The 22,273-nt window shown below is 37.7% G+C and overlaps 1 protein-coding gene across 1 annotated transcript; it reads right to left on the reverse strand.

Moving 5' to 3' along the window:
• Positions 1-5,433: 5,433 nt before the first annotated feature.
• Positions 5,434-21,929, reverse strand: LOC134838923 (uncharacterized). Its single transcript, XM_063854244.1, has 3 exons — positions 20,931-21,929; positions 15,307-15,447; positions 5,434-5,547 (listed from the first exon to the last, which is right to left on the reverse strand). Exons 1-3 carry the CDS (start codon positions 21,834-21,836, stop codon positions 5,452-5,454), a joined length of 1,143 nt encoding a protein of 380 aa, XP_063710314.1. The 5' UTR covers positions 21,837-21,929; the 3' UTR covers positions 5,434-5,451.
• Between the last annotated feature and the right edge of the window lie 344 nt (positions 21,930-22,273).

Raw genomic sequence — 22,273 nt, forward strand, 5'->3', positions numbered from 1 at the left:
TAATTCCAAGACAACAGTATATAACACTATTTCTCAATTCAATAACTCCGATCTCGAAACCCCCGACGAAATTGCCAACTCTGAACCCCGCCGATCTACATTTTCCCAACCTCCCTTTCAGCTTATTCATTCCCAAATCAAAATTGAACCCCCTTCCCCTCCCTCTTCCATTCCAAATGTGACACCCATATATTCCCCTCTAACCAGTGAACCATCCGATAATAACGACTCTGAAAACACGCAAATATCACATCCTCAAACACTAACCATTTACCAACTCTCACACTCTATAATATCATCCAACCCATCAATCCCAATCCCCTCTTCACATTATACCCCATCACAAAATCCGACTTCCTCGTCAACCCCGTCCTCAAGTACAAACCGAGCTTACCGAACCTTTAAAAGAAAGTTCCCAAAAACTCCATTCCCATCTAACCCAGGAGCAACCAAAACATTTATCAATCATCCACTTCACACTAACACCAAAAAGTTTCTCCAAATATGTTTACCCTTTTTTCCCGCAATACACATTCTTCCATTTAGACCCCAATGACGAGAAACCTAATTATGTAAAAGAGCACGTATTATACCCTACACTTTCATGGACATCATTCTAACACTTTACTAATCCACTATCACTACCACTATATAACACCCCTCATGACAACGAAGTATGCAGCACCCAACTCTATATTCTAACAGCAGCACTGACCCCAAAGCAATTCACACAGATAGAATACAGACAATCACTAATCAAATTCAACGCACCCAAATCCAATGAATGTTCTATCAATTTTTACGATCATAACATCATACGACCTAACGAAGACATCTTTCTAAACAACGACCCATTTGCTAACCACCCCCAACAACAGAAAAAATTTTCATCAAAACCCCCATACATTTTCACCCTCAACACCTTAAATAAAAATTACGACAACGTCATTTCAGCAACACTCCGTGATTTTCATGCTTATGATTCATACTTTAACAAATTAAATTTAACCACTTTTCACTAGCCTTTTATTTCCTCATACCCAAAGAACGTGATTTGCACTATTCACACGATGTCATGTTACGACCTAAACAAACACACACGTACACTTACTACCAGTTCATTCAACACCATTACATTCTTAAAACACCAGCACGATAAGCTCACCATAGATATCAATACATTAACTCTGAATACACTCACAAATTTTTCTTAAATTTACCTATTGTATTAAAGGCACTAACCTACAAGGCATCCTCCGAATTTACGATCCCATCAACCAGATGTAAATCTTCTGTCCCCTAACCAAACTCTTAAACGAAGACGAATCCCGCCCACTAATCGTTCCACACGAATTCCTCTAGCCCGTTGAAGTCCCAATCCTAGAATTCAAATATAACACTCGCTATAATCATAAATTCTATAACCTTATTCAAAACAAACCATTTGACTCTCACCTAGCACTGAAGAGCATAACATCATTAAAGCACTCGAATTGCTTTGGCACCTTCTTCAAACTAAACACATCATTCGTTTGCTAGCTAAGCTACTAACCTCATCAGACATCATCCACGACGTTTTTCCCCACGAATTCTCCGCCGACGTTTAGATAATATGTATTGAAAACTTTACTAACAAATACGAACAAAACTAACCATTCTTCATAAATGTTTTCTTTTTTCTTCGTAGGCATGATCATCAATCATCTACAAAAAAAACGAAATAAAAAAAGGAAATTTTTTCTAGGTTCATAAATTTTCATTAACCAATTTCAATTATTAAGAAGTAAAATTCTCCCGTACAAAGCAATAAATTAACAAATAAATTCTTTTCCCCAAAGCAGTAAATCTCCATATAATAGAAAATAAATTGATAATTACAACCCCCAAATCAAGCAGTAAACTTCATAATTTTGAAGTAGTAAATTAATGAAAAATTGCAAACCGTTGTACTAACCTTTTCAAAGACGCTTCATTATGTTCACTCGCCCACAAATTCTATCCACAATCGCACAGCTCACCCACGAAGAACTGTTTAAAATAATGAATTTAAGTTTTAATTTTCACTGATAACAACTCTAACAAGTTTTAACACGTTTCAAACTTTCCTTCAACCCGGGTGGAAAGGAATTATATAAAAATCCAAACTAACCAACGCAAGCTTACTAAATCTTACTCACCACAAACCACAACCTAACAGCATGATTGAGAAAAGAAAACCCACGGTACCCAAACTGGATTATTACCAGCTTAGAACTGGATAAATAATTCTTTTGAAGACTACTTTTAAGTCTGAACACAAAAGAACAAAACACCAAAAAATCAAAAGACAAACCCAAAACAAACATATTGATTTTTGAGAAAAAGACACATCTAAGACAACAAAAGAAAGAACCAGTAATAAACAAAGGCACGAAAAGTTGAACTAAAACAGGACCCTCTAAAAAAGAGAGCATGAAATTATACCCTCACTCCTGGCCTAATCCACCAGAAGAGAACGTCCTGAGCATGCTCTATAGCCGGCCTCACCCACCGTGCTACATCCACGCTTTGTGACAACACCCTCTATTTTTGACGGGAGTTACTCAATTGTGAGTAGCTCTTAAAAATAACCGAACTAAATAATAACGCTTTTGCGATAAAAACTAAAGCAAGATCATGACTAAAAAACAAGATTAACAAAGATTTATATATGTAAATAATACAATGCAATATATAGATAATATACAGCCCAAAGACGAGCAGCAAGGAACTTGACAACGCAATCACACTCCAACTACGGAATGGCAAAACCCACCTGACATGCCGCCTACAGTCACTACACTCAATGGATTTAAAGTACGACTCGGCATCGCAGCAAAGGAAACCCATTGCAACAGAACAATGGCCATCTTGACGTTCAAGTATACGTACAGATCCGAGTCACCAGGCACTTCATCCAAAGTCAAACCACATGCCACATCCGAACGAGATTGAGAACAGCAATGTAGAATAGAAATGTTCCTTTTCTCTAAAATCAACTAAATCAACACTCATCACAACCGATCAAAAATCATAATACGATCTCCCGAAACTATCCTGATAACATCTCTTCTTCCAAACCAGAAAAAAGAATATGCTCGCAACCTCTAAAAAACACACCATCATCCACCCTACACTACAATAGAACATTGAAAAACTAAAACTCTCTAAATTCCGGATGGGTGGAACCAGATCTAAACTAGTATTTCTCATTGGTTATTATTATGGTATTTTATCTCTATAAAATATTAAATACTAACCAATCTTACTCCATCAAACTAACAACCCACTTATTTGTAAGTGTTGAAACTACTTGTAGTTTCAACACCAGAACAATTAAAATTAAACTTAGAATACAGTTGTTCTCATTCTGGAACTATTTCGCATAAACCGGTGTACACTAGATCTATTGAGACTAGGAGATGTAAGAGTAAGATTAAGATTGGTATTAGACTAATAAGTTGCACGAATCTATCCGGCCGAAAATAAGATAGCGTGACGAGCAGACGGTGAAACTTATCTGAAATTACTCTATGAGTATAGTACTTCATACATAACTCATAAAACTTTTGTTTTTATGAACTTGAAGTTGGGACAACTTCTTTCAATTTAGGATAAAAAACAGAATGCGGTATTTCCACTTGTTCAATACTGCGTGGCAAATACGGCTAAAACTTTTAACTACGGTGAAGCGCGCTCAAGAAAAAAATTTTAAGCCGAACTGAAATGAGTTAGTTTGCTCCAAACAATGTTATAATAAATCTAAAAAAAGCTTCATACATTTTTTTGATCAGCGGATTTTTGAAATAAAAAAATTTGTTTTCATATTATTTAGGAATATTACTTTTATAAAATAAATCTCAAACCTATTAGCATAAATTTACTTCAAACACAGCAAAAAAGAGTTGGAAAATTTGAAGCTTTTTAATGGTACCAGAAGTTAATTTTCTATTAAACTAGAACTGCAAAACATCAGAGGAGACCAAGTTGCCTTCTGATTTGAAAGGTTCGATTTCAATAATTACCTTTGCTTTTCAGTATTTTGCTCTTAGTTTTAATGTGGCTATGGAAAACAAGTAAGTACGTATCAGGGCAAAGCCCTGAATGTTATGACAGCCATTTAATTTCTCGAATATATTTTTGTAAATTAAGCTACAATTTGAGTCGTGCATGGAATTAATAAAACCAATTAGCTGCCTCAAAAAATTTGGAACTTACATTAAACGAGCAGTTTACTATTGTGGTATGTACACCTGGTTAGGCGCATGCAGATGCGGATATCGCGTCCCCTTGTTGCCAAAGTTTTTAAAAATTGGTCTGTATGAAAAAACAAAAAGCCACCCCGAGCATATAAATGTCTCACTTTCTTCGAAAGTCGGAACAAAAAGAACAATTAGTTTTAGATATATGAGTAGAGAGTAGAACGAACCAATCCGGCCAAAAATAGATAGCATGGCGCAGAGACATTAAATTGGAAAAAAAGACTAGATTTTTTTTCGAAAAGGTATTTGTCCAAATTTTGTTAATATACACATCTGTTCATCAATCTATTTATTTTTAACTGGATAGGCTCGCACTATTTGTTAGTTTCGGATCAAACGTTAAGATTTGGGCGGCGCGACTTTAGATAAGATTTTAGCGGCAAAAATTGAATATAAATTTGGCGACACGAATTAATTATAAAAATTGACGGCATGACGTATGGTAAGGTTTTGGCGGCCCGCCTTGAGATAAAACCTTGACGGCGTGACTAAAGATGAAACTTTGGCGCCCAACTTAAGATAACACGTTGGCGTTACGACTTAACTTGAGACTTTGGCGCGGCTGAGATGAGACTTAGAGCCGCGGCGCGACTACAATAAAGTTGTACGGCACTTCGACCTGCGGCGCGAGTAATTCGGTCAAAAAACAGTATGCGGCGGGACTTTTAAAGTTTTTTAGTAAGTTGCGGTCCGCGACTCGGTTCGTATTCATCTCACTTTTCATCCTTTATCTCAAAAGAAAGCATGCTATATTTCTGGAGGTTGTTGAATTCAAAGTAGTCTCTCGTCTGACTCGTCTGAGCAGTAAATTAAGGCTCATAAAAGTATCGCAGGTTCACTAACTGAACCAGTCAAAAGCTAAGAAACAATATGAGCAGAGAAAATTTAGGTCAAACAGGCTGATGGGCATGTTTTTGAAATACGATTTTAAGTTCTTTACACAGGTAAAGGATCACCAGAGCTAAAATCGACAATCGAATGTCTAGCTTTGTTCGATCCTCAATCTGTATAGTGTTAGAACAGTTTTTTAAATTCTTATCAGTTTGTTTTGAGCTTAACTAATTCAGTTCGCGATTGCATTTCCAGAGGATGAAGTTTTAGCATCTGCTGGCATCGCAGCGGCAGACACAGTCGATGTAATTGAAGACGAAGAAGTGGCGACAGAAGGGAGTTATTTTTTGGAAGCCAGCTTTTTCTGCAACATCTGCACTCGTTTAGCCGCCTTCGGATCAATGTTGGAACGAAGCTGTTCCTTGTAATCTTCGTCCTTAAATCAAATCAGCGAATCAACGATATAAAAGGACATCTTTGTAGAAGACTGCTAGGTATATATTTGGTTTAGGAGTACGTTTCCGCATTTTTTAATGAGTCTCTTTTCTAAAAGCTGGTTTAGAAATGCGGTCCCACAGGGGGCGTAGCGATGAATTTGTGTGCCTGGTACTCTGTAAAAATGCTTTAATTATGTGTTCAATCAGACGAAAACATAATAGTAATAATTTTTAATTGATTTTAAGAATCATTTGTTTTTAATTAAATTTAAACTTTATTATCGCCTAATTAAATTTTTGGCGAAGTGCACGCTGTTCAACATTGCAAACTTGAGTAAGCAATATGGGCGTGCAGCGAAATACTCATTAATTGATGCGCGGCAAGAATTGATGCGGCATTCATGAACTCAGGTTTTAACTGTAACTTAATAGAACACGCTTAATTCTAATTGCACTAGTAGCGACACGCAATCAAGTAGGGCGGCCCATTTGAAATCGTGAGCTGGTAAATTGCATTTTTTAACGAATGGGAGCCATGGGTTAGGACAAAAAAACTTGTGAACACTTTTCATTAAGCTATATTACTAAATGTTTTTTTTTAAAAAAGACTTTAAAATACCAATCATTGAAGGGTAAAACTTTGAAAGAGTAAGAACCCTGTTACGTTTCAAAGCAGAGGCGGATCTAGGACTTTCTCGAGGGGGAGGAGCTGATTTTCAAAAAGTTTTCGAAAATTTATCAAGATTTTTTTTAGGTCGACCAAATTGATTTTCCGAGCTCTCACAAATCGCTATGAATACCCTGTTCAACTGCGCCGCAAAATTTTGAAAAAACAGGCCAAAAAAGGCGTTTAAGGCGTTTTTTGGAAAATTTTGACCTAACAAGCGCATTTTTTCGGCGCGAGCTTCCCTCTCAAATTAAGTATATTTTGAGCCACAGGCACCTTTAAAAAAAGTGAAAGGTCCTTTAAGATAAGTGTAATCAGTCACATTCCAATTCAAATATAATCAATCATCGAGGAACTTTAAAAATGAATAATGATTTGTTATCGATAACAATCAAATGAAATGACCTTTTTTTAGGTCGACCGAATTGATTTTTAATTTTCTGCACCGCAGGCAAAATTTTAAAAAAAAAATTCAAAAAAGGTACTTCTTGGAAAACTTTGACCAAAAAATCGCGTTTTTTCGGCGCGCGCTCCCCCCTTAAATTTAGTATATATTGGCGCCAAAAGCGCCTTTAGAAAAATTTTAGGGTTGGTTGGCCAAAAACAGGTTTCTTAAAAAGTACGACAGGGGGTCGAATCCCTGAGGAAAGAAGGCGTCCGCCAACAATCCCCCCCCCCCGCCTCCCCCTCTAAATCTGCAAATCTGCCCCTGCTTACAGGTTTTGTAGAACATGAGAACAAATTCAAAAAGCAGCAAATATGACTAAGGGATTCTCTTCGATCTAGCCCACGATTAAATTAACAAGATGGAAAAAACGGTTGAAAATGATACACAATCATCTCAGGAAAGAATAGCAGAAATTGTAAGATAAAAGAACCCTTTCACCAAAAACACTCTTCATTATTATACTTCCAAAATTGGACTCAACCACCAATTAAAAACGTCCTGAGCAGGCTCTAAAGCCGACCCAACTCACCTAGTTAAAAATGCTTCGACCCTACATAGTTATTACTCAGAGTTGTTTTAGTGTGAACTCTCCAACCCTAATGAAGTGTGAAAATACGGTTTCGATGTGCTAAATTAATCCTTTGAGTTAAGTAACCGTAAATTAGAAAGTTAGTCGGAGACAATAAAATAGCTGTCATCCGAAGGTGACAGACAAACTCCGAAGGTTAAATACCAGTTAGCGCCAGACAGATAAATGAATTAAGTAGCATAACTAGAAATGGAACATGAACTAAATTTAGATACTATGACATTTCCCTCCTTGTAAAAATTAATGACTCTAATCAACGTATCCAATGCATCGATGTTAACAGTAATCAATAGGGTTAATAACAAGTTTTGTCAATTAACTACAACAACCTTTAAAACACAAACTTTTGAGTTTTTGCCGTTTCACAGCATGCCCTCTCCCTGGACCTCCATATGTTAACAGTTTTGTAAGTTTGTTTATATAAATTTGTTACTCATACTTCCTTTCCTCATCCTTTTTCATTTTGCTCCTGACTTATCCGTCTTTTGGATGTTATCGATCATGACAGCCCCCATCTTAGTCACTGCGGTTCGTTTTCTTCCCGACCGTCTAGAACTAGTTTCAGCCAATGAACTAGCTGAATCTTGACTTCAGTAGGACACAAGTCGTTGTTTTCGACCCCGCTTTTTCTCCTTGGTTTCTGGAATTTCTGGAATTTGCTCCGCTTCGCGTTCCGTCTCCTGTGGTGTGATTCCTCCGGTATTTTCCTTCCTTCGGTTTGCTTCGATTTCCTGTTCGCGTGCAATTGTGTAGTCCGTCGCTGTCTCGTAGTTACTGGGTCGAATCGTTATGGTTTCAGTCTGTACTTGGTCCTGTCCCCCACTAGACGTTCCTTGTCCCTCTTCGCCAATGTTTGTTCCCCCACTTGTCGGTTTGGCTTGCTTCGTTGTAATTAGCGGTAAATGGTCCTCCGCGTCCGATTCTGAGTCCTCCACGATTTCCAAATTTTGGAATCGTGACTTCTTTCCCACGGTGCCATGGAAAGTTCCCCTGGTGCCTTTTGAGCTGCTTGGCTGGCTACTACTCATTAGTAACTTTCTTTTTAGGTCCCATGGCGTTGGTGGTGCCGCGATTTGTCCCGGCGCCCGTTTCTTCAAAATCTTTGCCTTCTTTAGTGCTACTCCAGATTTTCTAAGCACAGCACCATTACTCATTTCAATAGCATGCTCACTTTGATTAACTATGTCCGAGTTTAATGGTCTATACCTATTTATATTCCGATCCCCGGTCCTCTACATCACCACTGCCGGTGGTATTTCGACTGGGTCACTTGGTGCTCGCACAATTCCAGGCTCATCCTGGTTAGCGGCTTGGTCATCGGCCAATTTCAGTGGTCTTCGCCTATTTTTCAGGTCGTACTCAGTGTCCGATCGGATTCCCCAGTTGGGTGCTAACCGGTTGAGGTTCCAAACTGAGATGCCTTGATAGATAATCAGCGAGTCCAATTTTTGCTCCGGGTTTATGCTCTACTTGAAAATCGAACGTTATAAGGCGATCTAACCATCTTGTTAATCTGCTGAACATTGTTTGATTCTTTTTGTTGTTCCCATTTAGCAATGATACTAGTGCCTTATGATCAGTAACTACTAAAAATTTTCTTCCCAGCACATATTTGCGGAAATATTCCGCCCCCCACACAACTGCCAGCATTTCTAATTCATTCATTGAATAATTTGGGCGATTGGGTCTCGTTCATCTAAACATGCAGATTTTGATCGTATTTTATTTTCCCAATTTAGATTCCGTAAAGTATGCTTTTTAGTCAAATTTCTGAGGACCGTGTTAACTTCTCGGCCGTGGTGCGCTTCGAACGGTGTTATGTTGAGGGTGGCGTTTTTAACAAATCTTAAAGCTCCGAGGGTTCTTTCGACCATCCGATCCAAGGGTTCCGGTTTATCCTCCCGCGCATACGTAAGTACTGAGTTCTTGATGCTGCCAAACGTGCGCTCGATACATCTTGTTGCCCTATAATCGTTCACTGGCGAGAGGCGAATTTCAATTCCTTGTTCATGACAAAATGCTCTAACCTCCTTAGACATAAAGTTTGTTCCTTGATCAACTCGAATTTGGCGCGGAACTCCATGGGCAATAATGTATGCTTTTAAAAATTTAATAATTTTATCCGATCGGTTTGAATTACAGACCATAGCCGACGGCCAACGTGAGAACCGAACCACCGCCACCAAAACAAATTTTTTAGACTCCTTCAAGTAGTTAATGGGCCCCCAAAAATCCAGTTGTACCGATTCATTCGGTTCTTTTGGCTCCGGTATTTTCCCTATATCAACCTTCGAACACATATTTTTCAAGTTCTTACCAGCTAATGTGCATTCCTGGCAATTCCCCGCGATAGTTGCTAAGTTACGGAACATGTACGGGTACCAGATGTCTTTGGTACCTTCTTGATTTCCCGTGGTGATAATAATGTAGCCTATTGTTTACCGCCGCTTGCAAGGTGTTAGGGATCACTAGCCTCTCGTCCATCCACAGGCATCCGTCTCTTACGTGAAAGTCCTGAGTATACTGCGCATAGTACTTACTCATCGCTGCAATTTTTGAGTGTAACTGAGGGTCTTTACATTTAATTAATTCGATAATGGCTTGTAATTGCGGATCTGAATTATATTGTGATTCTATGAATCGAAGATTAAACAATTCGGGAAGAGCGGTTTGTTTACTGACGATTTTGCAATTTTTCGGAATGACGGACAAAACCCTATTTTCCGGATTAACCGGTGGATAACTTTCGCCAGGGTAAACCGACGGAATGGAAATAATGGTATTTGTTTTAGTGTTCCGGACTTCTGTTGTAACCGCCTGCATATCCACATCAACCTCCTCTATTTCATCGCTACTACTAATGCTGGGGTATCGTTTGAATATTTTTCTGATTTTTGGTTTCATGATTAAATTGTGTTTTAAATTTTGAGTGTTTGTTTTTGAAGAATTTAAGTAACTAAAGTCAGCTTCAATAATAGTCCCAACTAAATTATTACTGGGCTTAATTGACCTGCCGGAAATGCAATTCGTCGCTCTGTGATTGGTCCGATTTCCACCGCATGATTGTTTGCCCTCTACCGGTCGTTTTGTATTCGATATATTACAAACGCGTCTATTATTACTAACCGGTGGAGACTCGAGTCTATTCTTGGAGAAAGCTTTCTTTTCAAATCCGAGGGCGGATCTAATTCTACTAAATGTCATAGGTGCTTACCGGCTGAGGTTCCAAACTGGGATGCCTTGATAGATAATCAGCGAGTCCAATTTTTGCTCCGGGTTTATGCTCTACTTGAAAATCGAACGGTATAAGGCGATCTAACCATCTTGTTAATCTGCTGAACATTGTTTTATTCTTTTTGTTGTTCCCATTTAGCAAATATTCCGCCCCCCACACAACTGCCAGCATTTCTAATTCATTCGTTGAATAATTTTTCTCTGCCTCGTTTAAATACCGGGATGCGAATGATATCGGCCGCCAGCCGTCGGAATTTAGCTGCTCAAGGACCGCTCCGAGCCCGTTTTGACTAGCGTCACACACAATTCTTGTGTCCCGGTGTATATCAAAATGCCGAAGTTCTACTATGTTAGCTACCTGCTTTTTCAGGTTTTCGAATGATATTTGACATTCATCACTCCAAATATAATCGTTTTTCCGGCTTAATAGTAGGCGTATTAATGCTGATGATTCCGCAAGCGCCGGAAGATTTTTTTGCAAGCTGTGAATGGAGCCCATAAAAGATTTAAGTTGTGACACCGTTTTTGGTGCTGTTAGCGATTCGATCGGTTCCGTTTTTCGGACGAGAGGTGTTATTCCGGTACGAGTTATTTTGTGCCCCAACCATTCACACTCTCTACGCGCAAATTGGCATTTAGTGAGCTTAGGCGACATATTCTCGCGATCCAACTTCCGCAAAATTTTCTCAACTGTCGAGATATGCTCAATCTCCGTACCTTTGGTGCCCACCAAAATGTCATCAATAAAGGCATTCGCCTGCGGAAATTCCGAAAGGATCGTATCCATCACTCTTTGAAATTCCGCTGGCATGGTTGTAAGGCCGTAGAACCCCGTTTGAAAACGATACGTGCACGTTGATTTTCCTCCCACCAGCGAAAAATTGCATTGAACGCTCGTTTCCGGGCTAAGTGGTAATTGACCGTACGCGTACGTAAGATCCATAGTAGAAAATTATACGTCTCCTGGTTTCCATTTGCTTATCGTTTGTCCTACCGTATCCATAAGCTCTTCAATATTCGGCATTTGGTATTTATTCTTGTGGACTTGCATGTTCAACTCCCGGGATTCTAATGCTAATTTTACTGATCCGTCCTTTTTCACTGTTATTACAATCGGAGAAACAAAATACTTATCCGAACATTCATTCAGCTTTTCAATGTGTCCTTGTCGTAAAAGTTTATCAATTTCCTTATCGACCTTATCCTGCAATGTGATGGGCACTCTACGTCCTTTTTGTTGAATCGGCGTTAACGTTTCGAAAAAATCCGCGTGTACCCTATAATTCTTAATTTTTCCGACTCTGTTAAAAAGGTTTTCAAATTGCTTACTGAAGTAGGTCTGCCAGTGGTCTAGTGAATCCTCCACCTCTGTTGCCTCGGCCGCTGATTGATCGTTCTGTACCAACATCACATTCTCCTCCGGTGCCTTCTGCACTATCTGCAATCCAAGATTCGGCATTAGGTCTCTCCCAATAATTGATGGTCTGCTTCCTCCAATCACTCTGATATTCGCTTTGGTCACCCATCCGTTCGTTTCCAACAATACGTCCATCGTTCCTAGTAGTCGTAAGGGGTTGCTTCCGTAATCCCTGAACTCATCGTCCTCCGGTGCCGGTGCCTTCACATTGACGCCTGCGGTGCCCAACGTCCGTTTCAATTCCCCAATGGTGAATATTGAAATGGGTGATCCACTATCTATCCAAACGTTTGTTTGCTTTCCATTTACCTTAATTGGTAGCCGGGCGCCGGCCACTTTTATTTCTGTTTCTCTCCGAGATTTGATAGCCATGACAACATAATCTCCTGAGCTATCCGAATCCCACGATCGTTGCTTCTTTACCGGTGTATTAACCCAGCCAACGGAATTCTCATGCTGCGAGTAAGTATCCTCCGCGTCGCCTATTTCACTAGCTTCCATATCCTCTTGTTTTTGGATTAGTCCCACTGCCGGTCTTCCCCGATTGTTTCGCTTTCCCCTACAAGTCCTCTCGTATTGTCCCGTTTTCCGGCAGAAGTTACACGTTGCATTTTTGGCTGGACAAGTTGTGAGGTGTTCCGGGGTAAAATTGGGTGGATCACAATTATAGCATCTTCTAGAACCACCCCCTCTCATTTCTGATTGCCCTCTAAACGATCCACGGCCCCGCTGTCTTTTGTTTCTGTATCCTCCTCGGATGGTTCCCACCGGTTCCGTCTTGATTTGGAACGCTCCAGCTCTACCGGCAGTGCCACTAGTTCCTCCCGCGGTTACCAATCCGTATGACTTAGCATATTTGTATCCACGTTCATATGAAAGTGCAATGCGGTACACCTCCTCTAGTGTCTTCGTCGAGCGACATAACTCATTTTGGGCCTCCCTATTGTTCATGTTCACAATGAACACATCCCGCAAAATCTTGGTCTCCAATGTTCCAAAATTACATCGAGCGGCCAGCCCACTCAACACTGAGTGGAACTGTTCCAACGATTCTCCTATTTGTTGCTTCCGTGCCAATAATTGGAATGTTTTGTAAGTTTCGTTCCGTTCCTTCTTAAATTCTGTTTCAATAGTATCCAAAACTCTAGAGTACCTTGTTGTAGATAAATCCAGGTGTGGTTTCCTCTTATGTAGCTCATCCTGTCCTTTCTCCCCCAGACACAAATACAAGTTCGAGATAAGCGTTTGCTCCGACGCCAGGCGATCCTTCCCGTCTACCTCCTCTGGTAATGCTGTAACCTGCGCTGCGGTTAACGTACTGGCATAATAGAAGTTCTTTAGGTTTATACTATGTTTGGCCACCATCCCCCATTGAAATCGATTGAACCAAAGTTCCCATAGCATTGGTGGCTCTGCAAAAGTCGAGGGCCAAAACGATGTAATCCCCAGCGGGTTTTTCCCCCCACTTTGGCCTGTTGGCTGCGCCATGTGAAAATACGGTTTCGATTTGTTAAATTAATCCTTTGAGTTAAGTAACCGTAAATTAGAAAGTTAGTCGGAGACAATAAAATAGCTGTCATCCGAAGGTGACAGACAAACTCCGAAGGTTAAATACCAGTTAGCGCCAGACAGATAATTGAATTAAGTAGCACAACTAGAAATGGAACATGAACTAAATTTAGATACTATGACAGAAGTTATATAAGAAAAATCTTCTGCAAACAACTGAAAACTTCATTCTAGAACTTAACCTCACCCAGTGATGTTTTTTTATATATTATGCAGTCAAAATTTTCCAGCCAGATTTTGAGCAACACGATGTGGAACGAAAGTCAACTACCGAGGGCGTGGACGTTATGTTGCGACAATCAACTCAAAGTGATAATTCTTTCTGGGAGGAGAATTCAGTTCAACGCCATTAAAAAAATGAAAAAAAATCAATTCTAAAGGAAAAATGTCGCTATATCTCCTTGCGTAACCATATTTGATCTAGCTCACTTCGGATACCTTAGTGGAAATTGGCGCACATTTTAACGATCAACCTTTATGAGGAAAAGTTGTTGAATTCAGCGTTATGACCCTCCTTGGTCGGGCAAATCACTTCCCGGTCAACAAACAACACACCCATAGAACAAATCAAAGGCGCGAAGACAATCCACAATCCGGTCCGGATTGAAATATTTAATAGAAGAAAAAAACACACTCGAAAAAATCTGAATACAATCTCATCATTTTAAATTCAAAACATTTCGGAATTTATTCGTAAACCCTATGAATGGATAATGCGACGTTTTCTGAGTTTCGTTTTATATATATTTTTTCATGTATAGCTTTGTATCTTTTGTTTTGCATATTGTTAAGTATTTACCTCTAACCAATCATGTTCCATACATAACTAACTTTTATTCTCATAATTGTAAACCCTGGCTGTTTACATTCAGACTGTTTTGATACAAAATCGGACAATATGTTCTTCAACTAATCGCGTTTTACTCAGAATTTTTCAAGGATCTATGGAAACAAAGAAAATAAGAATAATAATAAGATCGGTATTAGAGTAAGGGGTTGCACGAAATTATCCGGCCAAAAATGAGAGAGTGTGACCAACAGATGATGTTCCTTGTCAGAAACTTTTTTCTGAGTTAGCCCCAATCTCGAATAACTCAAGTTACTCACTAACCTTGAGGGAGCGTGCGCCAAAAAAAAACCCTTTTCGTGTCTTAACCTCAATAAAATTGCAAATAAATGCCAATTATTGCCAACTTCTCAAACTAATTTGTGTCCTCTAAAGTTTTATATGAAATTAAAAAGTTTTCGAACTAATCAAATAGTTTATAAAAATTTTCAGATACAGATAAAGATACAGAACTTATTTAAAAATTTTCTAGTATTTCTGGATCTGTATTCTACAAGGTTGTAATTGTTTTGAGCTACTGATTCCATGTAATGGTAATTTTATTCAATTTCAATTAAGATTAGTTTACATTAGAGTATGTGTACCAATGGGTTTCATTTTTTTGAGCTTATAAAACTCCTCCCAACCAGGTGCATGAACTATGATATAAACGTCATGAAGATAAGGCATGTCATAGTTTATGCATTTTGGTTTTGATACATGTTCCAATTTACTGAATAAGCAATCTTTTACGGAGTATGCTTCCAGTGAAAGAGAAGCGAACCAAGTTATCCTTCCTTAATGATTTGAGACAATTGATGAGTCGAGGCCCACCACGATGCGGGCCAGTTGCTGCAAGCGGTGTATTTTTTGCCACGGAAAAATTAAGCCGAGTTAATTTATATATGAACCAAGCTTTTTGCCTCATTTTTGACTCCAGATTAAATCGGTCCTTGAATATATAATTTTTTCTGACCATGTTACATTGAACACACAGAAATGAGTTACCATTTGGGCCTGTATTTCGGCCTGATGTTTCTTCTTGTGTTCTTGATTGATGTTCTCCATCACATAGCCGATATCGTAGTCTTTCTTCTGGAATTGCTGCCACTCCGTCTCCATAACTCGTTCCAGCTCATTGCATAACACCTTTGGTCATAAATCAATATAAATCACTTGATATCTTCTGATAGTCTGAAAGGACAGATATTTACTCGGTCAAAATACTTTTTGGAACCAAAAAATGATTAAGGGAGACGAAAAAAATATATATTTCCCATTTTCGCGTAGGAGGAGGGGTAGATCATTAGATACTTGAGGCATGTTTATAACCACTTGAAAAAAATGTAAATGATATGAAATCATGCGCCAGATTCTCCAATACTGGTGGAATACCAAAATTCACAGCACCAAAACTCAAAAACTAATTTAAAAGTGAAAAAAAAAGACTAAAGCGGATGCAATTTTTTGTCCTAAACGATGAAAAAAAGCTATTACGTACATTAAAAAGGTGCTGCGGATAAAAACTATTGACATTCAGATAACAAGTTGGTAACTTGTTTTCCTCTAAAGTTAATAACCATGGTAGCTTGCTATATTGATGCAATGATCACCCAAACAAAAATACGAGTTTTTTTTTGAAATTTCAATTTTTTTGTCTTTTTAAAAAGTTTTTCAGACATCTACCATCTACTTGAGTTAAATAACGCATTTTTGTGCGTTTTGCCAATTGGGAGGGGGGGGGGGGTAGCTCAATTGGTCATTTCGGGTGGTTGGTTGGGGGATGGGGGTGGGAGTTATTTCGATAAAACTACTAAATCCTGGATATTCCGAATATGCCCTTCAACCTGTCTCGGGAGTAAATTTTTCTAAACTTCCAAGCTATAAAATTTGAAAATTTGACTCTTTTGCTAGTTTTTGCACCGCATAGCCAATATCGATGGAGAAATAATTTGAGTCTTTAGTACTCAATAGAGTTGTCTATATTGTCTTGCCTGAGTTTAGTTGAAATTGATTACAATCGATTTTCGAGATCAATAATAATGCTTTTATAATCAATTATAACTTTATTTTGGCACCACGCAATTGATTAAAAGCCGATTTTTATTCTAAAATATTGAATCAATAATCCATTAAAACCATTATAACCGTTTATAATTGATTATAATCTGTACAAGGTTGAGCAAATTGTTTGCAAAATTTGCAATATTTTATGCCTTACTCACGCCTTATGTATTTTTTGGCAAAACTTACTGAATTCTTCGACCCCACTCCCAAACACATACATTCTCGACATTCTCACAGACTTACCCTGCACCATCCCCCCCCCCCCTCACTCAATCAATTCTGCGCCAACTACTTACTCATTTCACACAAACAGAGGGATGTGTGAAGAAAGGCGCCGGTGGGGTGGTTTTGAGGTAATTGGTGCAAGCGACGGGGATCAAACGGGCTAAAAATGACGTTTTTAAGTAATTTTAGGCGTTTTGGCTTGAGGCTGCGTATCTGGAAGATATGCAAATAGGTAAAAATTATATATAAAAAATAGGGCAGCAGAAAATAAAAAATTAAAAATTTGATTTAAAAAAAGGAAAACGAAAAAAATCAAGATTACAGTTTTTTAACCAATTCAACAAAATTTAAATGACTCAACACTGGTTAGGCGCACAACTTTGTGTCTGTATGTTCCTGGATTCCAGAGAAAAGTATTTGAACATGTTCCAAATGTAAATGGATTCAACTTTCAAAATTCTGTGGATTCCGCGTACAAATACCTGTAATGTAAATTTTGTCGGCAAATTAGTTTTGTTGCGTATTCCGCAACGAGCGAGTATTAATAGCTGTTCCAGATTCCGCAAATGTAAGCGGATTCTGGTTACAGTTTGCCAATTCCACTTAAAATTTTTGAAGTCCACTTGCAGTTTGCGGATTCCATTTACAGTTGCGGTTTCAAAAACAGCTCAAGTTTACGTAACACATATATTATTATTTGTATAAAGATAGCACAAACTGTTTCGGACTCCGCAAATTTTGTTGCGGAATCCACAAATTTTGTTGCGGATTCGGCAAAATTTCCATTTTTTAGAGCAATACAATATTTTAACTTTTGTCCTTGAAAGCCCAAACAGCAAAGAAAATTAGAAATTCTATTTTTTGGTCTGCTGCGGAATCCGCTTACAATTCACAAAACGCACAGTGGGGCCTCGTAATGTAAACGAATCTCATTAGCCAATATCCTACTTATTTTTGGAAAACATAGGTTATGATCGATGATAATGGATTAAATCAAGTTTTACTTGTTTGATTTATAACCGACTATTATTCCATTAATGACAATCATATTAGAGCTTTATGTAGACAGTCTTTGAAAATCCCATATAATCGATTATTATCCATGGAACTTCATAGCTGGTAAAACGAAATTATCGAGGTTGTTTACACACGAGCTTCACAAATATTTTTGAAAAAAAAACACATAGTTCACTGAGAAGGCATAGTAAATTAGTACTACTAATCAGAGAAAGTGGAAAACTTAACAGATTTTTTTAAACAAAAACAGAGATGTAATAAGTTGTTCGATTGAAACTCAGGACATCACTATACTTGTTGCTCCGGCTTTCAAAAAACTGACGGAATAGTTATGCTTGAGGTTGTTTCTTCGTTCAGTCAAAATTCTATTTTTTAAGTAAACGTTTTTGACAATTTTTTATACCAAAAAAAATTGTCTTAAGCTCAGAAGTAAATATTATTCTTTTAAAACACTATAGCATGTGTAAGCAGCCAATGAAGTCGAAGTCTTTGCAAAAATTAATTGAGGCTGGCATTTTGGTTTTAATGATAAAATAGAGACAAACAAAACTAAATTTGCAATTCTTTTGTTTTTGTTCATTTTCAATGCTTCTCTAAAAAAATCTAAAACCATTTTATCGGCTTTAGAGAGCAGTCGGAACATTTAAGGTTTCGTTTTAATATATGAGCAGCCATGTTTTGATATGAAACCTATTGTTAAAATTTGTCATTTTGAACGCCGTTAGGCGATAAACAACGGGAACTAAATTTTAAATAAAATTTTTTACCACACTTTTTGCACAAAATGAAATATACACAATCCACAATTGAACATGTGACGGTTCAAGAAATATAAACCTCATAACGTGTATTTTTCAAGTGTACCGTTACGTATAATTTCTGTAGTATTTGAGCTTTGGTCGGCAATCATGGTTCAACACATGTTATTATTTGTCAGGGGTGGTGCTGATAACGTCTTTTGTGTTCAACATTTCTTAGTTTCTCATAAAAGTCCCCAAATTTTTGTGCCAATACGTATCATTACTGAAAAACATACGCAGCGGGATTATACTGACACAGATCACTTAAGACGCTTGTATATCAAAGCATAACCCGGACTTTTTGGACTGCCACGTAATTGGTATCGAATAGTTAGTAGTAAAAAATTTATAAAAACAGTTGAGCTATGGACGATATCAAACATCAAGAGTTAGAATTCGAGTTGTTTGAAAATAATTCGACTGAATAGTTGGCCTCAATCAGTTTGGAAAATTTTTAATTACGGGATAATTCACCACGCATAAATAAACCGGGATATGTTGTCGGCATTAAACAAAACTTCTTCGCAGTTTTAAAAATTTTGTAGATTTGATGAAAATTGCCAAATTCACCATCCTGTGGACTAAATTATGAAAACTGTTAAGATTTTTTTAATGCCGAAAACATAACGCGGTTTAATTATGATTTAAATTACCCCGTACTACAAAAATGTTCCAAATAGATTGAGGCCAGCTATTCGGTCATTTTAATTTCGTACTGCTTGACTCAGTCATGCATGGGAAAATCTGAGGATCTCCACATTTTCGATTCTGCCAAATCAATGGACTAAAAAATTTCTGTTTTAAAATCTTATTATAGATTTTTCAATGCGTAAGCCGCATTCAAAGCTATTGCAAACTGATTCAAAGCAAATTGCTGGAACTTGATTATCTAAAACACAGAAGAGTTAAAATAATTCATTGAAATTAACGGAGAAAAACCAAAAGGGCCCTAATAGAAACAGTTTTCTTCATCTTTATAAAAATTATCGCAAAAAGAAAGGTTCAATTAGTCTTCTCCACAGCGTTACAAAGCTATTGTTAGTAATTTTTTTTTGCCAGAACCGGAGTTTTTCAAATAACTAAACTTGTTTTTTTTTTCTAAATTTTCGTCAAAAATATGATAACCAGACTGCTTGTATCAGGCCAAAGCCTGAATGACGGAACCGCCCTTTGATTAGTCTCGAAAATTTTTTGATAATTTAATTTTCGGCAACACAATGAATTTTAGGCTGACAATATCAAACTAAGTGTTGAAGTGTGAGTCGTGCATGGAATTAATATGACCAATTAGCTGCCTCAATTCAAATTGGAATGTGAGGGCTGGGCCCAGGCAGATCAAAAGATCATTCCACCGAGTGACCAAAAAGTTTAATGAAATTGCTCTGAAAAAGAAAAAACGGCCCACAGCATATCTAGTCTTCCTTTTCTTCGAAAGTCGGTACAAAAATATTTGTAGTTTGCGGACGGTTTTTTTAAGTGTAGTTACTAGTATTCAAAAATGTAAAAATTGCTCGAACTGGGGGTAGCCGATGTTCTTTTTTTTGTGAGATTTGGGCTTGCACTTCATATACTTGGTATCAGACCTGTTTGTTATCGCTAAAATTGTATGTAATGGAGAACGATACTTCAAAGGGCAAATTTTTAGGATTTGTTTTTTTATCTAGAAAAAAAAACGTATTTCCTACGCATTTTGGGCAAAAGTTTTGAAAATCAGGTGATATTGTAGAAAGCAGTGAAAAATTAAACACCATGTGACTAAATAAAAATTTGTTGGTCAAAAAAAAGAAAATGAAAACCCGGTTTTTCTTTTTTTTTTTTTTTTCATTTTTTTCCAAAATCTTATTGATTCCCTAAAGTGATATCTGTTTCACAATAATATCTTTGGCTTAAACTTAAAGTAGTTCTCATTAATTTGTCTGTTTTGGCAAAAAATAAAACACAAAAATTACTCTGATAAAGGGGCGGATCTAGGATTTTCTCGAGGATGGGGGGGGGGGGGGGTTTGGGGCGGATTTGACAATTTTTTTTATTTCGACCAAATTGATTTTCCGAGCTCTCCTAAAGCACTTAAAAGACGCTATTTTGGCCAAATTTTTAGGTCGACTTTTTGACGACTTTTTTTATAGGTCGACCAAATTTGACGACTTTTTTTTAGGTCGACCAAATTAATTTTCCGAGCTCTCCTAAAGCACTTAAAAGACGCTGTTTTGGCCAAATGTTTTCCTGCGCCGCAAGCAAATTTTTGAAAAAGCAGGTAAAAAAACGTTTTCGGGCACTTTTTGGAAAATTACGCCCCCTCAAAAATAGTATATATTGGCGCCAAAGGCGCCTTTAGAAAAATTTTAGGGTCGGTTGGCCAAAAACAGGTTTCTTAAAAAGTACGGCAGGGGGTCGAATCCCTGAGGGGGGGGGGGGGGGGCTAAATCTGCCCCTGACTCTGATAATGCGATAATTTTACATTCACGATTCTAAAATGTGAGCAAATTTCGAGCTATGGAAGAAAGAAAGTAAGAAAAAAATTACTTTGTACTGGTCTCCGATTGTTCCCGCCTTCTTTCTGAAGTTGCGTCTCATGATTTCTTTGGATGCATTCATCCAGTACATGTGTATACGGAGCTGTTGCTGCTTCTTCGTTAATATGACTTTACTAATCGCTTTCTGCCATAACCGCACATTTTTCAAATGTTTGTTTCTTTTGATAATTTCCTCCCGGTTTTTCAGTCGTTCTTCTTCTTTGATTCTCAGCTCTTGCAACCTTTCCTGTCGGGCCACCAAGGTCGTTGACCTTGTATAACTTTTGACCTGTTTGGCCCAATCAGTGCGTAAATCCCGCAGCGAAGATGTTTTGAAGCTTCCAGATCTGTTAAGAACGTCAATTTTCGGAAGTGTGAGATTAAGTTTTGGATGATTCAGAAGGTTACTTGTCGATTCATTCATTGAATCTGATTGGCTGGTTTCTGCATAAGTCACTGAGTGAAAGCCCAGCTCGTCTGAATACGCATCATTTTCATACAGAGTCTGGCCCTGATCATTTTTGCTCAATATTTGGGACTTGTAATTTCGAGTTTCGATTTTTTTTGAGTAAAAGTGACGATTCATTCTTCTTAGCTTAGATTCCTGATTCGGCAAGGAGTTTTTGAAACTTCTCGTTAGTTCAACTGTTGATCTTTGATTCAGAGAAATTGGGTTCGTTTCTTCGTTTTTGTTGAGACTATTAGTATCCATAACATAAGATGACATTCCAAAGTTGTGGCTCATCAAATGAGTCGTTGATTTGATTTCATGTTGCTTATCGAGACCGCGAGAGTTAACTGGCTTTCTACATCTAACTAATCGATAGCTTGTAATTTTGCGATCTTGATAAAGTTGGTTGTAAGTTGATAATGTTAATTTTGGGTTGGACATGTCAATTTCAGGTAGCTTGATCATTAGGTATAAATAAACGCCATTTTCATTTAGAATAAACGATCGATGATAGTTACACCAAAAATACAAAAATTGTCGGTACGCTGACTGATTTTTATTATAGTATCAAAAAAGGCTGGTATAGTCAAATTGATTTGCAAAAGGTTTCAGTTTTTGAATTGAAACAATTCATTCTACAGTCCATTGGACCTATTCCGTATTTACTGGTAGCGATCGTGATCGTTTTAAGTGACCATAAGACCTTAATTATTCCATGTTTCAAAAAAAGTGAGGGTTTATATAAACTTGAGTTAATTTTGTTAGCCAGACCAACTTCGGCAATCAAAATCAAAGCTGCAAAGAGAATTTTTACACCATAATGAACAAATCGACTCCCTGAATTTAATTATCAAAAATTTTCTAAGTGCAATCAATTTTTTTAAAGATTCCGCTTGTTTAAA

Source organism: Symsagittifera roscoffensis, chromosome 2, assembly GCF_963678635.1.
Source record: "Symsagittifera roscoffensis chromosome 2, txSymRosc1.1, whole genome shotgun sequence".
NCBI classification, from domain to species: Eukaryota; Metazoa; Xenacoelomorpha; order Acoela; family Convolutidae; genus Symsagittifera; species Symsagittifera roscoffensis.